This window comes from Falco rusticolus, chromosome 11 (genome assembly GCF_015220075.1).
Source record: "Falco rusticolus isolate bFalRus1 chromosome 11, bFalRus1.pri, whole genome shotgun sequence".
Taxonomy (NCBI): Eukaryota; Metazoa; Chordata; class Aves; order Falconiformes; family Falconidae; genus Falco; species Falco rusticolus.
The window spans coordinates 24393014-24408200 of record NC_051197.1 but is presented as its reverse complement, the minus strand read 5'-3'; the positions used below and the strand labels follow the sequence as shown (position 1 = coordinate 24408200).

The 15187-nt window shown below is 38.2% G+C and overlaps 1 protein-coding gene across 6 annotated transcripts in view; it reads right to left on the bottom strand.

Moving 5' to 3' along the window:
- Positions 1-3966: 3966 nt before the first annotated feature.
- Positions 3967-15187, bottom strand: part of KCNT2 (potassium sodium-activated channel subfamily T member 2) — a 151161-nt gene continuing 139940 nt past the window's right edge. For all 6 annotated transcript variants that reach the window (XM_037404672.1, XM_037404670.1, XM_037404673.1 and 3 more), the window contains 2 exons: positions 12937-13021; positions 3967-8218 (listed from right to left, as the gene is read on the bottom strand). In XM_037404672.1, coding sequence (XP_037260569.1) covers positions 8107-8218; positions 12937-13021 — 197 coding nt within the window. In that variant the 3' untranslated portion in view covers positions 3967-8106. The remainder of the gene's footprint in view (positions 8219-12936; positions 13022-15187) is intronic.

Here is a 15187-nt window from a genome sequence, read left to right as displayed (position 1 = left end):
ACTCTTAGTGCTGTGGTTGGAAGGATATTGGAAAAATAACTTTTCTGCACCAGATTCCTGTGTTCATGTAAAACTAATCTCAGGAAATGCAAGCCCAAGAAGATTAGAGTCTTCTACTTCTGATGTTGGCTGGTAAGAAATGTAACATGTAATTTAATAATTTAAAGCTATGTCTGAAAAAGCTAACCAATGATTGGATTTTATTATTGCCTTTATGGTTGCTGGCATGCCGTTTACTGTTCTGCCTGTCAGTACACAGAACTAAAGCTGTATTTCAGATTTGGTGTCTTGATCTTTATCTTGGAGACTTCTGCACTTCAGAAGCTGTTGGAGAAGGGTATAAAACTTTACGCTAAGTTTTATCTGATTTAGAAGAACCCTTTGTGCAGTTCAGTGTATAGGGATATTCTCTTCGGCCATCCCCTATTCAGGCTGTATTCATCCAAAGTACATAAGAAAAAAATACCAGTACACTCTAGTTACCTCAGATGTTATATTGACTTACACTCGTAACTGGGGTTGTTTTAGAAAGACTTGCACAATGTTTTCAGGCGACTTGATGCTGCAATTTATGCCTTTTTTCTAGACATATGAATAAATTATATGAAGAAGTCTGCCTGAAAACTGAAGTGGCTTGACACAGAGTAATGTTTTTTATATGCCACCATCACTGCAAGAGCATAGCAAAAGTGTAGGAATTGTCAAATATGCTGGACATCTCAAAGGCCCATGGATTGTTTGAGTTCTTTGGTTAAACACTTCAATCTAACTGATTTGTCTGGATTAGTTATATCTGCTGTAGATTCTTATACTACAAGTGCATAGAAACTAGAGTCGAATTAGTTTTCAATAAGGCAATAACAAGGACTAAACTCAAGGGCGTGTTCTACCTTATTTCCTCCGTTAAGTTTCCTGCTTTGGAATTAACTTCTACTTTCAGTAATATTTATATGAAAACTTGTAAAAATCAAAGCTATCTCTTTGAGCTTCAGCCATTGCACTGGTTTGTGATTATAACTGTTTCTTAGATTGCCTAATCCCTATTAAAGCTTTCTGAGTCTGGCCAATCTTCCACATAAACATTTTACCCTCTCTGTTGAGAGTTTTGCTGCAACTTCAGTTCTGTGCTAATTCTTAGTTGATATTAAAAATAGACTCTTGAGTTCATGCTGTTGAATATGATGCAGATAAAAATTGAAACTTGAAGAAGCTGATGTAGATATCATATGCTTAAGATTTCTTTATATAGTATTGTTGAGAAAATACGTTAAACCATGCCATGATTTAAACTAGGTAAAATTCCTGTGGTGTGAAAGGTCTCAGGCTATGCTGCTCTGCTTTGTGTTGAATCCACCCAAGCGGTGATAAAAGCTACTGATAGCCAAGAATCTTCTCAAAGCACTTCCTCGTTCCTTTCAATGTATTTTCTTTATTTGAGTTAGGGAAGGAAAAGCCACTCAAGAGCAAGTCAGCTGCTCTTTTTGACAAGTACAAAGAGTGACAATTTTCAAGCTTTCATTGGAGAAATGTAAAGCAAGCAGTGAGTCAGCTAGGAGAGGGAGGGGAGGGAGGAAGGAAGCAAGAACAAGCATCTTGGCCATTATTTCTTTATCTGAGGAGACCCAAGTCTAGAGAAACTTATCCTTTTTTTATACTGCTAAAAAGGTAACGTTACAAAAATACTCTTCCCTTAAATACTATATCATTCAATCTTTCTAGTATGAAAGTGTATTAACTTTGTTATATACTAGATCACATTATACACTGTGATGTAATGAGGTAGTGGAATTTTACTGGAGACTCTGGTATTGTTCATGCTTAAGTAAAACAAAGGAAAGGTCAGCCTGGCCCTGGAAATAAGGACTTTGCTTCTCAGAATCTTAGAGCTGTCCATGAAGGAAAAAGATACCCCTGGACAACCAAGATAATGCCAGCATCCTAGCCCCTTTAATGCATCTTTGAAACCCTTCCAGTGTTGTCTGGCATCACCGATGAGTATGTATAACAAGACTGACTCCAGGCACATCTGGATCAATAGACAAGTAGCAAGAATGCTGCAGAAATATAGTTGCTTTTGCACGAAAGGAAAAGAACAGAAAAAGAAAGCTGGTCTATTGGCAGCAGCACTGAGTAATAGCCCTAGATAAGGAAACAAGGGCATGGAGATATCCAAGCTGGGGCAGGGGAGAAAATTTTCAAAGCAATGGGTCTCAAGGAACTGGAGACTGCTGTAATTATTGTGGACAAGATGCCCATTGGAAATGGGAGTGCTTGGCATGATGAAGAAAAAAAAAAAAAAAAAAGCCTCCCCAAAAGACCTGTGAATCGTACAATGCAATCTTTCCCTGCTCTGTGCAACAGGGGCAGCTACGTCTGGCCCAGGATTGACAGTCAGCGGGACCTATTGTGCAGCCTCCGAATACGAAGCGTTTTCCCCTTCTTGTGAGAATTCAGTCTTAAACCTTTTAATTAAGGAACATGATTAACCCTGTTTAATACATACAAGGGATAATTTTTCTACCTTAAATCAGTATACCTATTACTCTGGGCTTTGAAGATCTTTTTGCATTTACCTGGGGAGAGATACAGCTAACATGGACAAAGGTCCCTCAGGGATCCATTGTATCCTGCCTTGTTTTTCTAGAATTTTAATAGAAGTTTCACAGGATGTTGTGTTTTTGGTTTTTTTTTAAAAAAAAAGGATCTGTTTTTGACACAATATGTTGATGCTTTGTTAGATCCGTGGAATCTTGTATAGCTGACACCTGTACCTTACATTAAGCACTGCAGGTAAGCTGAATGCTGTACCAGGGGAAGGAACACCATACCATAATGCAGTAATAGCCCGTGAAGCTGAAAAAAACCCCCAAAACCAACCTACCCACAGGAACTTTCTAATAGATGTACCATTTCCAAATCCTGAACTTGAACTATGTGTAGACAGGTCCTTACATTATCTGAATGGTAACCAAGTTACAGGTTATTCAGTAACTACTGAAGATCAAGTACTGGAAGCTTCACCATTCGCTCTGAAGCTGAGTGCGCAAGCAGCAGAATTGATTGTGTTAACAATGACTTGCCAGCTGTCCAAAGAAAGATTTATAAATATACTGATCTTCTGTATTTGGGATCTGTCACACCACTGGACAGTTATGTAAGCAGCGAGGGTTCATAACTTCCAGTGGGAGTAAATGCCAAACTGTTAAAAGCTATACAATTGCCAAAGAAATGTTCATCAGCCAGCTCATACTGGTGAAAGGACAAAACAAGAAATAGGAAATGATCTAGAGATGTTTTGCTATGATTAGTAAGTGCTAGTGTGGGTGTTAGTGATTAGTCAAATTATATTGTACCTAAATGCATCAAAGGTAAAAGAGCCCCGTGTAGAACCACATTCAGGGTGCCTGAATTTGGCTGGGCCACCTCATGCACATGAGTAAATATTTACTCTTTTAATTCTATACTTTGCATCCCAGCCTTTCTCCACGGTTGGCATGGGCCAGTTGTGAATTTCCCTAAGAGTATATAATTTAGATTTTGTAGAACAAATAGAAAACTTCAGTTCACAGAAACTTCAAATGCTTGTTTTTAACTTTATGAAGCAGAAATACTTGCCTTTTTAAGCTTCTTGAGAGGCCGTGGGAGTTTATGCTTGTGTTGAATACCGTTACTGACAGCATTCTTGCATTAGCAGCGTAGGCAATAATGAAGTATGTAACAAAACCATCATTAATATTTTGAATTAATTTCAGAATACGACTATAAGCAAAGTCTTGGTCATCTCTCACAATTTAATATGAATTAATAACTTTCTTCCTGTCTCTGGGCAATGCATATACTGCATCAAGCACAAGGTACCATGACTGGAAAATTAAAGTGCAGCTCTTTTAGACATGTATTCAATGTATGTCTGTTTCAAAGTGGGGTGGGCTGTTTCTAATACAGTATCAAAAATATGCAACAATATTTGATGTGGATTTCTTTATTTCATGAATTTTGCATTTATATAACTGCCTGGAAAAAAATATTTTTCATAACCTCGTACAACTTGACGTCACTACCCACTGCTGCTTGTCTTTATTAATTCATTTCCAGATTGTAGTGTCTGATTTCTCTCAGCTATCAAGTGGAATTCACCGCAGCAAAGCCTCATGCATCAGTGCTTGAAAATTACAGAATGGTTGCTGTCAGCCCTAGCTGCCTAAAAACTACAGAATTGTATGTTACTTCTGGTGCACTTGATCTCATTTCAGTTTTCCTCCACTGCCGCAGCCTGAAATCTATTTGTTCTTTAGCTTCTTATTGGTGTGCTGGTAAACAAAGGTGTATAAGAAATACTCAGTAATGTGTATTTGTATACTTTAAACTTGTTAAAAGAATAGTTGTAGTAGGAAGCTGTTTGTGCGAGGGGAAATATGTATGCTGGGAAATAACTTGTTCTTTTCATTTCCAAGTCAAAATGTCATGAAGACTTTACTAACTCATTTTACTGCAGGTTTTTAAAACTCAATTTGTATGCTTTTTACTTCATGTGTGAACTAATGTGTGTTCTGGAACTGGAGTGAAATAGTTAGCATGCTGCATTCCACTGAAACACTTTTTGTGACTTTACTGCAGACTAGGCACCACGTTTTCATAGGCAGATCTCACTTTGCTGGAGAATTCCCTTGTGAGAATGAAGTAATTATTATCTGCTATCACTTTCTTCACTGGGATTGTGACTTTGGGTACCAAATTGCTTTGTATGTGTTAAGGTAGCACTAGGGAAAATGGGCGGCTTTGAGTTATTGGTAGAAGTGAGTCAGAAGGAAAAATGCATAGTTAAGCACAGATTGAAATAATCCTTTTTTCTTTTTTTTTTTTTTTTTTTTTTTTCCCCCGTGATGGAGAGAAACAAATATAGGTTATCCAACCATCTGACCTCTGACAACTAGTTTAGGATTAAATCTCTTGCTTATGTTGGTGATCATAGCTCTAAATTTCTCTGTCTACTGAGTGAACTATGACCAGAGAAAACTCCTCTGTTCAACAGTCATCTGGATCTGCTGATTCTAAAACTTCTAAATCATGATGATTCTAAAATCATCCCTTCTCCAGCACCAAGCATAGAGATTACTGTCCTCAATCTGATTCCAGTCCTGCTAGACTTGTATTTTGTTTCTGATAATCATGATGAGAAGAAACCGTGTGAACAAAAGACTGCCTGTAGGTTGATCACTGAAGAATCGCCTCCCTTGCCCCTGAAGGAATGTGTACTGCCTCATTCAGTGTCACTGCGGAGGTGCTTAGGACGGTTCTTGAAATCCCATTCTAGTGGGATTTAGTCCTTCCTCTAGGAAGATATTTCAGAGGAAGTAAAGCTGTTCTTTCAATGTGGAAGGCAGTATATTTTGATTAACAGAACTTTGTGGCATATTATTCATGGGTTATTAGAACTTCTGTTTCATGAGAAGCTGTTGTTAGTTTTGCCTTCCAGCACGTTTTGAAGAGAACCAAGTATTTTATTCAGAAAGATTGGCTTTCATTCATTTTAGAGATTTCAACTGTCTCCAGCTGTCTTTGTGTTTGCTTTAGTAAATCTTCTGGGGCTAATGAGCAATTAGAAATTCATTAAACCTGAAGAAATATCAGGTCACATGAGATGCTGCTATTTAAATCTAGCTGAGCAGCAATGCTGCTGAGTTGGGTGGAGAAATGGATATACTCGACTACTGTTTGTACTGCTTTATAGGCTGTTAGATGGGAGGCATCGAGTCCCAGCTATAGACCCTTGTGGCAGAGTCCTTAAACCTGTGGTGGGTACTATAGGCAGTGTTTGGGGGATGCCTGCCAGCAGCGTGTGAATCGCACTGCTTGCAGAGTATCCAGCTTGCCAGCGGAAGGGTAGGCATGCCTCTGGAATCCCATCTGCCTACTTGAGACCCTGTTAGAAAGGCCTTCAGTGTGAAACAAAGGATCCTCCTGTATTTTGGAGTGGACATTTTTAAGAAACTTGTATTTTTTTGAAAATATTCCACTGGAATAGTTTTCTCACTGAAGGCATTAAAAATAAAAAGCTATCCACACTGCACATGGAGTCTCTTGTACAATATCTTCTAGGAGAGATCTTGGACAAGATCCTGTACCATATACCGTTTTTTAAAAAAAACTTCTAGTCTGTGCAGCTGTTTCAATTGATTCTTTTTTTCCCCAGTACCCAGAGGGCCTATTTGAAATACTTTTGTCTTTACTGGTGAATAATGTGATAAATCATTAGTATGTGTGGATAAACAATGAACAATAAAGGACTCTATGCAGAATCACTGAAACCCTTCGGAACCATGATGCTACTTTCATATGTCAATATGAAAAAAACAAAGCAGGAGAAACCCTACTGTCCAGTTATCTTTCTTTCTTTTAAAATTGGTACTTTTGGTCTTCTCATGGCTTCAGTCTGCTCTGAGACCTCTGTAGTTTTGTTTTGTGGGTTTTTTGTAATTGTGGCTTTAGGTTTTCTAACTTAACATGGAATGGATTAGTTCAGTTTTGGAAGAATTAAGAGGAAGGGAGGGAGTAATAGCACACTTGCTGTCTTTCCTAATATGAATGTGACTTGATTTCAGCATCCTTACAATGCTAAGTGTACTCATATCCACAAGTTGTTTGTTCATGGGCAATTTGGTATTTCGTTTTTCTGAAATAAATTGTACTTGTTCTACCAAATAATATAGAAGAGAATATAAACAATTTTGACTGAATTTTTGTACATGTAGAACATCAAGAGACTTCAAAGAATTATCATTTTTTCCATTGCAGGCTACCTGCCATATTTCTTCTACCCGTTCTATATGGATAATTGTAACAGCAAGGTTTTTTCCCTTATGCATGCTCTTCCTTCTTTGTGAGACGGCAAAGCAAAAATGTCATTTTGGAAGATCGCATAGAGGCATGCTTAGTTGTCTGCAAAGCCTGACCAATTGTGGGATTGTTTTATATGTAGACTGGAGGTTCTGTAGCAGCCCCAGATGTTCATACCTTAGCAGATGCTTTCTTGTGTACTTTAGTGCCAAACAGAGTCTTCAAATCCATGGTGCCTTTTCACATACTGTGGTATTACATTTGTTTTATGGAATGGGTTATATATTTCTTTAATTTTCAACATGTTACATAATACGAAAATGTATCACATTTGGGTAATCTGCATGATGGCATGTGGTACTTTCGACAGCTGAGGTTCTGGCACATTCATGGAAATGGGAAGGATCTGTGGTGTGACTCATTCCCTAGAGGGATGCTCTCACTTCTGTATCATAATCTATTCAGGCTTTTATTGACAAACTTGCTAAGGTTAAAACGGTTGTATTTCACCTGAGCTACCAGTTTGCAGCTTCACACAGATAGTCCTTTGCCAGTTTTTGCAAATGTGGGGGGCTGCCTGTGTGAGATGATAGGGACTTTCCTCCAGGTGGGCTCCTCTAAGCTAATCTCTCAGTAGATATGTCTCAGATCTCAGCCTCTGTGGTGTGGCTAGGCTGTGTCATTCAACACCAGCTGTTTAAACCCAGGGAACTAACACTTGAGCCCTGGAGGCTAAAACGGGACTGAAACTAGCCTGTTCTAATATAAATGGGTGACAGGCTGAGACCGAGAATTATTTCAAGGGCTGGATTCTTGACATGCAAAGTCTCGTTGGCAGCTTTACGTATTAATGTATTTGTTTACAACAAATTATGCATGGTCTCGTTACAATCATCAGATAATCTTTACTGATGTAGGTCAGAAGCTTAGTCACTGACGTGCTGTCACCTTTATAAATATGCTTAGAAGCATCTAAGCAAAACACAATGGGATCTGTCACTTTTTAAATCATTTGTTCATATTGGTTAAATAGTAATTGGTGTCATAATTCTGTTCCATGTGGTAGTAGAACTTTGCCAGTTTAACAGGCTGCAAGCCTGACAGTCCCGTAAATCAGAGTTTCTAGACACCACATTTCTGTATTTGGTCACTTAAACGCTGTCTTTTTGTTTCCAAAATCTGAACAAAATGTAGCACACAGTTCTCAAAACGGGTAGTGGAAACAACATGTGTATAAAATTGTCTCTTAATTTTGTGATAAGTTACATATCAAAGTTGCGTTTCCTCCCTGGTATCTTGTCCCACTGTATTGCAGAAGCTGTCTTTTCGGCTGGGTGCAGTATTTGGAACATAAGCCAGTGGATCAGGTCGGATCAAGTATCTATAAAAAGAAATTATAGCTCTTATTAAAAAGGCTCAGTGCGAGCAAGGATAAAACAAGTACATACAGTTGTAACGTTGAAAAGATCTGGGGAAGACTTAGAGACTTATTTTAAAGGTGCTTAGTCTAGTTCCTATTGGGTAACATATCACTCATTTAGCTGTCAATAATAAAGCTTTTCACATTTTGTCTGCCTAGACATCATCTGCATGCACTAGTGCACAGCTAAAAATTTTGACCGACAGCTCCTTTGCCAGTAACTCTGTGCTTCTTTATGCATCTCCTTATTCATGACGTCTTAAAGTAGGGACAAGCAGTCTACAGAGTAATTTCTAAAATAATTTTGTGAGAAAACAATGGATAAGTCTAGTCACTGTGCTCAATAAATACAAAGCCTGATGTCGATAATCTCAGTGTAGGCTGACAGATACAGAGATGGAGTCTAAGAACTTCTTAGTAGATCTGAATATTTGAGGAAAATGCCTCATGAGTTCGAACCAAAGTTTGAGATGTTTAAAATGACTGCTTTTCTTAGGGTAAGGATGGAAGAGCTTCCCATTAGTTTGTAAGTGTAAATTCTGCACTGTTTTGTCAGCTGTCTTAAGTGACAAATGATGTGATCTGAGACAGCTTTTGGTACTAACGTGGCAGCAGCCTTGTGCTGCTGCAGAACTAACACTTCAGTGTTCTGAGCCATCGATCAGCACTTCCCAGTGCCACTATGCTCCTAAAGAGAGAACAGACAAGTAGATTCAATCCCAATATCTAAACTTGTCCAAAGATGGGCAGTACTGTTGAAGCCATTGGAAATGTTATTTCAAATCCTGGTTTTGACTCTTCTTTCTTTCAGCAGGGGTGGAGGGGGATGATGGACACCACCAAAAAAAAACCCAAAACAAAACTCAAAAAGGGGCAGGAAAATGAAATGTGAATGAATCCTTCCTCTCATAGCCTCAGAAATCTGGGTGCCACATGTCTGTCCATCCCATCATCAACCAAATGAAAATGCTTAAATACCCCAACAGAGATGGTGTGCGGGCTGTGTGGTGCTTACAACGGTTTGCTCTATTACTTAGCAGTGGCCCTGAAGAAAGTCTCTGTTTCTGCAGGCCATGAACTTCTACATTCAGTATTAATGAGCATGTTTTGCCACAGACTGAATTAAAACACCCTCAAAAATTCTTCAATAAAATGCAAAATCCCGATTAACGGAACTGTTCTCTAAGTGCACGAGCAATCCCTGCCACATGTCCCACAGAACTGCTGTATGTTTTCAGCTTGCTTAGGAACAGACTGTTCCTGGCCCTTCAAAGCATGGGCTTCCACGTCTGGGGGCTTTATCACTGGTACCCAAGAAAGAATCACCTTGATCTCCATGATTTGGAACCACCGCCTGCCTCTGTTAATTTCTTAATGTTTATTTTTCTCTCAGGGCTAAAGTAGAATAGCAGCTTCCTCTCTCTCATGGAGTTTGTTGATACAAACACCCTGAACTTACTTGTGTAAGCAAACAATTGACTTAAGTAGGGGATTAAAGAAATCTACTCATACTGTTCCTATGTAGGTCACTTTCTCATGGTATCTGTTTGTTAAACATCAGCTTACTGCCCTCTATAACAGCTGTTGTTTATGTTTATTCTGGTAGAACCTATTTATTTTGCTGACCCAGAAACTGACAAGTAGTGGAAAAGCCTGCTCTATTCTGCTTGTTAAATCCAAATGAAGCGTATTTAAATACATGAAAAACACTCTTACTTTTCTTGCTTGATTTTTTTTTTTAATAGGCTGTCTTAGATTTGGGGGGGGAAATTCAGGTGCTTCTGTATTTATTTTTTTAGAGTAAACTAAACCAATTATTTGTACCTGAAGTATATAATTCACAGGGTCTACATCACAAATAATTCTGTAGGAAGTAAATCACAGCATCCCTCAAGTGAAAATGAACAAGACTTTTATAGTGATAAACACTGATAAAATTTTAAGAAGCCTGAATATATGATAAACAACTGCTGGAGCCTTGAGGGTTTATAACTGGGCTCATGTCACAGCTGCCAAATCTCCGTGCCACCTTCCTCCCTTAGGCATGTCTGGACCAGTCCTGCATAAACAATTCCTGTGTGTGATCTTTGGATGTTACTGCAGATTGCTGAAGTTTGGAACTCTTAACTGCAACTCTTAGTACTGAAACTACAATTCTGAATTTGATGGTTTTATAGGGCACCATCAACACCAACCTCAGAACAAAGAACAGTGTAAATCTCCGGGGCGGGGGGGGGGGGGAACCCACTCAAAAACAACCAAATGCATCAAGAAACTGCCATTAGTGAGGTTTTGAGGTTGTTGGTTTTGTGTGTGTGTGGTTTGTTGTTGTTGTGAGGGGGTTGTTTGGTTTTAGGGGTTTTTTTTGGGGGGTGGGGGTGGTTGTTTGGTTGTTTTTTTCTTTAATAAGGAGAGGGCTAGTGCTAGCAACAGAATATATTCTACTAATAGAACAAGGAGTGTTACTGCAAGATCCGTTTGCAAGTACTAAACTCTGCTATAGAAGAACATCAGGCTCTGCTGACAGTCAGGATGTTAAAACACTTTGCTACAAAAATCTCATGGGTATAGAATGAAAATGCTGTTATGCAGTGGCTGCTTCCTAAGGCATATAGGCTAGATGAAATGTAGTTATTAAGGCGAAGTCTGAACATATTACTAGAAACATAAGGGCTTTTTTTTTTCAATTGTTCAATAAAAATAGTGAGATCATTGTCCTTTTAAGCTCCATCAGGTCAAGATACTAAACATTAGCCTGCAAAGCTAATGCAAACACTAACAAGAAAGCTTTCTGAGCAACTACAGTTGCTCTGGGTGCAACCTATATCTAAAAGCTGAGAAGGTTTCCTCATATGCTGGTTCAGGGTTATATGTTACCCAATATACTCACAAGAAGTTACAAATGTAATAGGATCATAGCGAATGCAGAAGACTTCAAGTTCTATAAGCATGGGAAATCAGAGAATGAAGGTTCCATCTATAGGACTTAAAGCGAGTGTTTTGGCTTCTCTCACAGATACGCACAGAAACATGTGCTTTGGGTAACAATAAGCCATGTTGGCATAAAAGTGCAGCTAACAAGTGTGATGAAAGAGTAACCAGCAAAATCATATTGAGAAGGGGAGGGGAAAAAAATACCGGACGACTGGCTTTCCAGCTTGTCAGCAGGAAGGACAAATAGAAAAAGCTTTTTACAGGTTCTGGGTGGGATTTCTGACAAAGAGAACTGTAGAAAGAGAACGACCTCTTCGTCCTTGCCTCTCTGCTAATAATCCCCCATTGCATGAGGGTGAACTGGCTGCCTAGTCCAGAGAACTATATTCAGTCAGAGTAATGATCTGGGTTATGGAAGCCTTAACAGTTACGCAGATACAAGTATTATGTTCTTGTGTCAGGTTTTAAAAAAACGAAGTCTGAGCTTAAGCTGCGACACAGGCCCACTCAATAAGTATTGGGAAATGAACATACATCAAGCTAGGTAACAGTATGTGCGTTTACAGGCTAAATATGTGTAGGTAGCACACTACGAATTCAGTACCGCTACAAGTTTTTGCAATATTGGACTGCTGAGTACCTTTGGTTTTGCAAAGAAAGAAAAACAGAATGCAGGATAGCTCGTTCATCTAGATAGAACAGGTAACAGTACGTGAATTTACAGGTTAAATATTAGCGTGCATCATACTGTGGATTCCTGTAACAATAAAAACAGTATTCCAAATAATTTCAACATTTTATGATAATTGCCTTTGCTGTTTGATACAGTTGATACCATGGTGTGTTCTTCATATGAGGATTTTGTTTTAGTATCAGTAGGGCTAACTTCCTGCTCCTCCTCTGCAAGCAGTGAGGTGAGTCAGCACTGATGTGCAGGACCTTGCACAACTGGGCTGTGTGGTTTCTTTCCCTGGAGCAGATGGGGCACGTCAGTGTCGCCAGGCAGCGGCGGGAGAGGTTAGACACAGAAATGGCTTGGGACCTAACACAGCAATCACATCAGCCTTCAGTGTGAGACAATGACAAATAACTATCTAAAATTCTTGACTTCCAACACTTTCTTGATGGTGCAAATTTGTGTTCACTTTCTTCCCTTCTTTTTTTCATGTAGTCTGCAAAATTCCTGGTAAGCAAGTGAAAAAATATCCTGTGTGAAGTTCCTGCCGTTTTTATTTGGGTTATCTTAAGCATGAGTATCACATGATATTCAGAAGACTGCCATTTGCTTTAATGACCTTTGAATCTATGTAATGAAATTCTATGTGAAAACACTGATTTTGAAGGGTTGATCTTTCTATTATGATGAGGTAGCTAAATCTAGCTTTAAATTGGGTAGCAAGAATTTAATGCAAATATTAATTCTGTGAAGCTGTCCAGCAGACTTGATTAATTATTTTCTAAATATATCCTATAACAGAGTAAGAGGAGGATGAGAGAATATGAGGTAAAAACATTACTAACATATGTTACATATTCATATGTGTATTTTAAATACACACATATATATGAATAATTGTCTATTTAAATAGAAGTCCCCGTAGTAATATCTTTTTTCCAGGTGCACGGCAAAGTTAGGGGTTCTTTTCCAGCAGAAAAATAACAAAATAAAGCCAGACAGGAAGTGAAAACAAGACATTTTTCAGGTCTTCTGACTTGGGGTTTTTTTGTGTTGTGCTTTAACTTACACTATGTCATTCAGCTCTAATCTTGTATCTGGAGAAGGATTGATCAGGATGTAAGAAAGGTTGTTCTGATGATCATTCATTTCATCTATAGGACAAAAAAAACCAAACAAACCCAACATACAAAATTAATTATATTTGCAAATAAATAGTGAAAAGCGTGATTTCTGGCAAACTAATTTGATGAAAGATCTTCTTTGGTTCATAGGGCTGCCAAAAGTGTCAAAGTGCTTTCAAATAAGTTTAGCTAGTTTTTTCCGACTGTACTTGAATCGGAAATATCTGACATAGCATCTTTTGATTTATCAGTTTTCAAAATATCCTGTTTCTGAATAATCAAAAAATGTTCTTTTGCATTTTTTTCAGTCATAGAAATTCTGAATGCAACCCAGTTTTAGAGTGATTTACCAATCTGTCATGTGGCTTATGTTCGTATGTGGGAAGTAGGGACTTCCATCCTCAGCTGGCGTTGGGTTCAAGTGGCAAGCAAGTTTAATGCAGGTGTATGGCATTCTCATCCACTTCCAGGTTTGGTCAATATAAACCGTTTTTCCTTTTCTCTATTTATCTGATAAGCGTTTTCCTTCCTTTTATCACCTGTGCCAATGGGTTGAAACGTGAATGCTGTATAGATGGAAATTGGTATTTTTTTTCTTGCATTTTAAACAATTTTTCTAACAGTATGTTGCAAATGAAGGCTGACAGAAAATCTTTTTTAATTTTTTTTAATGTTTTTGCCTAGTCAAGTCTTGCTAAATTGCAGCTGCCACTGCAGTGCCTTTTGTATAGCCTTCTCTTGGTATGCTTCCTGGGATGCTGCAGTGAGACTAGTTTTAATTTGATAGAACTAGAAAGGAGAAGCATTGCTTCTGTGTTAATTTCTCTCTTCAGCATTTTAGGGAAAATGATTTGAAAGAGAACAGCCCCATTCTAGTTTCAATGCAATTCCTAAATCTTTTGCTAATGAAGTATTCTTGTTATACTGTCTGTAGGTTGAAAATTATATTGGGTATTTTCTAGTGTCATCTTTCTACATGCTTATATTCGCACCACCATAGGCACGCCTCTCTAGAAAGCAATCAGATAAGCTCACATAGATTCTTACATGCAATTACACAGCCAGAATGGTGTTTTACGACACAGCTTACTTCTCTAAAGGTGGAACCAATGCAAAGTATTCTAAGCCGTTATACAAGCAGCTGTGCCGCCATACTAACATCACGCCTCTGCTAGAGGCTTGGATGGTCAAAACAGTGTTGTGTCTCAGTGGCTTAATGGAACTCACAGTTAATTGAATTTAAATTTGGAGGTCTTAAAGGTTATTAGGTTATCAATGTAAAAAGGACCCTGAAGATGTGAAACTGGCTTCAGAGATCATCCCCATACATGGAGATACATAAGCAGCTGTGATTTTTTTTTTAATTTTTTTTTTCTTTTTGGTCATTGTTCCCTGTACATGCAGAGAGATAGTACTAAGCAGTGTGTTTAACTGCTGCAGGGAGTTAACTGGTATGATTGACTCCTGATAGTTTGAAAGGCCAGGGAGATTTAAAAGTTTTTATTCTGTGTTTAATATGTAGTGGGATGAGCGCAGAGTGAGCTAGCTCTGAAGCGGGGTGAAAGGCTTCTGACATTTCTTTCTGAATGTGAGGGAGTGTGGAGAGATGGCAGTGGGGATGTGACAACCCAGGTTTGCAGCTGATTGCCTGTGTAAAACTGATCTGTGTTTTTTGAGGGGTTTGTTGTTTTGTTTTTTTTTTTCAGAACGTGGGTATTCCTGGGCTTGTAAAAGTAGAAGCTTTCTTTATAATGAGGTGCATCTGTAACAAAATGGAGACGTGATCATGAAAATCTATAAATCAAAATCAGGGCAGATAAATGTAATCAGGTGAAGCATTTACGTATCAAGATTTTGTTATTCTGCAATTGGTATATATTCTTCCTAAATTTTAAATAACGAAATAAACAATTACTGTTGGCTTTTAACTTTTAAAAGAAAGACAGGGATACAACAAAGTTTTCTTGTTACTAGGATAAATATGAATCAAATTTACAAAACTTCTTTGCAGTTGATCAAATGTTATTGTGGCCTGTGTCACTCCTGGAAAATATTTAGTCCTGAATCTTCTTCAGAGAGTCGTATAGTATCCAAAAAGGAAGCAGGAGTAGTAATTATCCAGTTGTAGTGTGGGATAAAAATCTTGCATTTACATATCTAATTTGTAAAGATTGAGCTAAACTATAACCATGTATT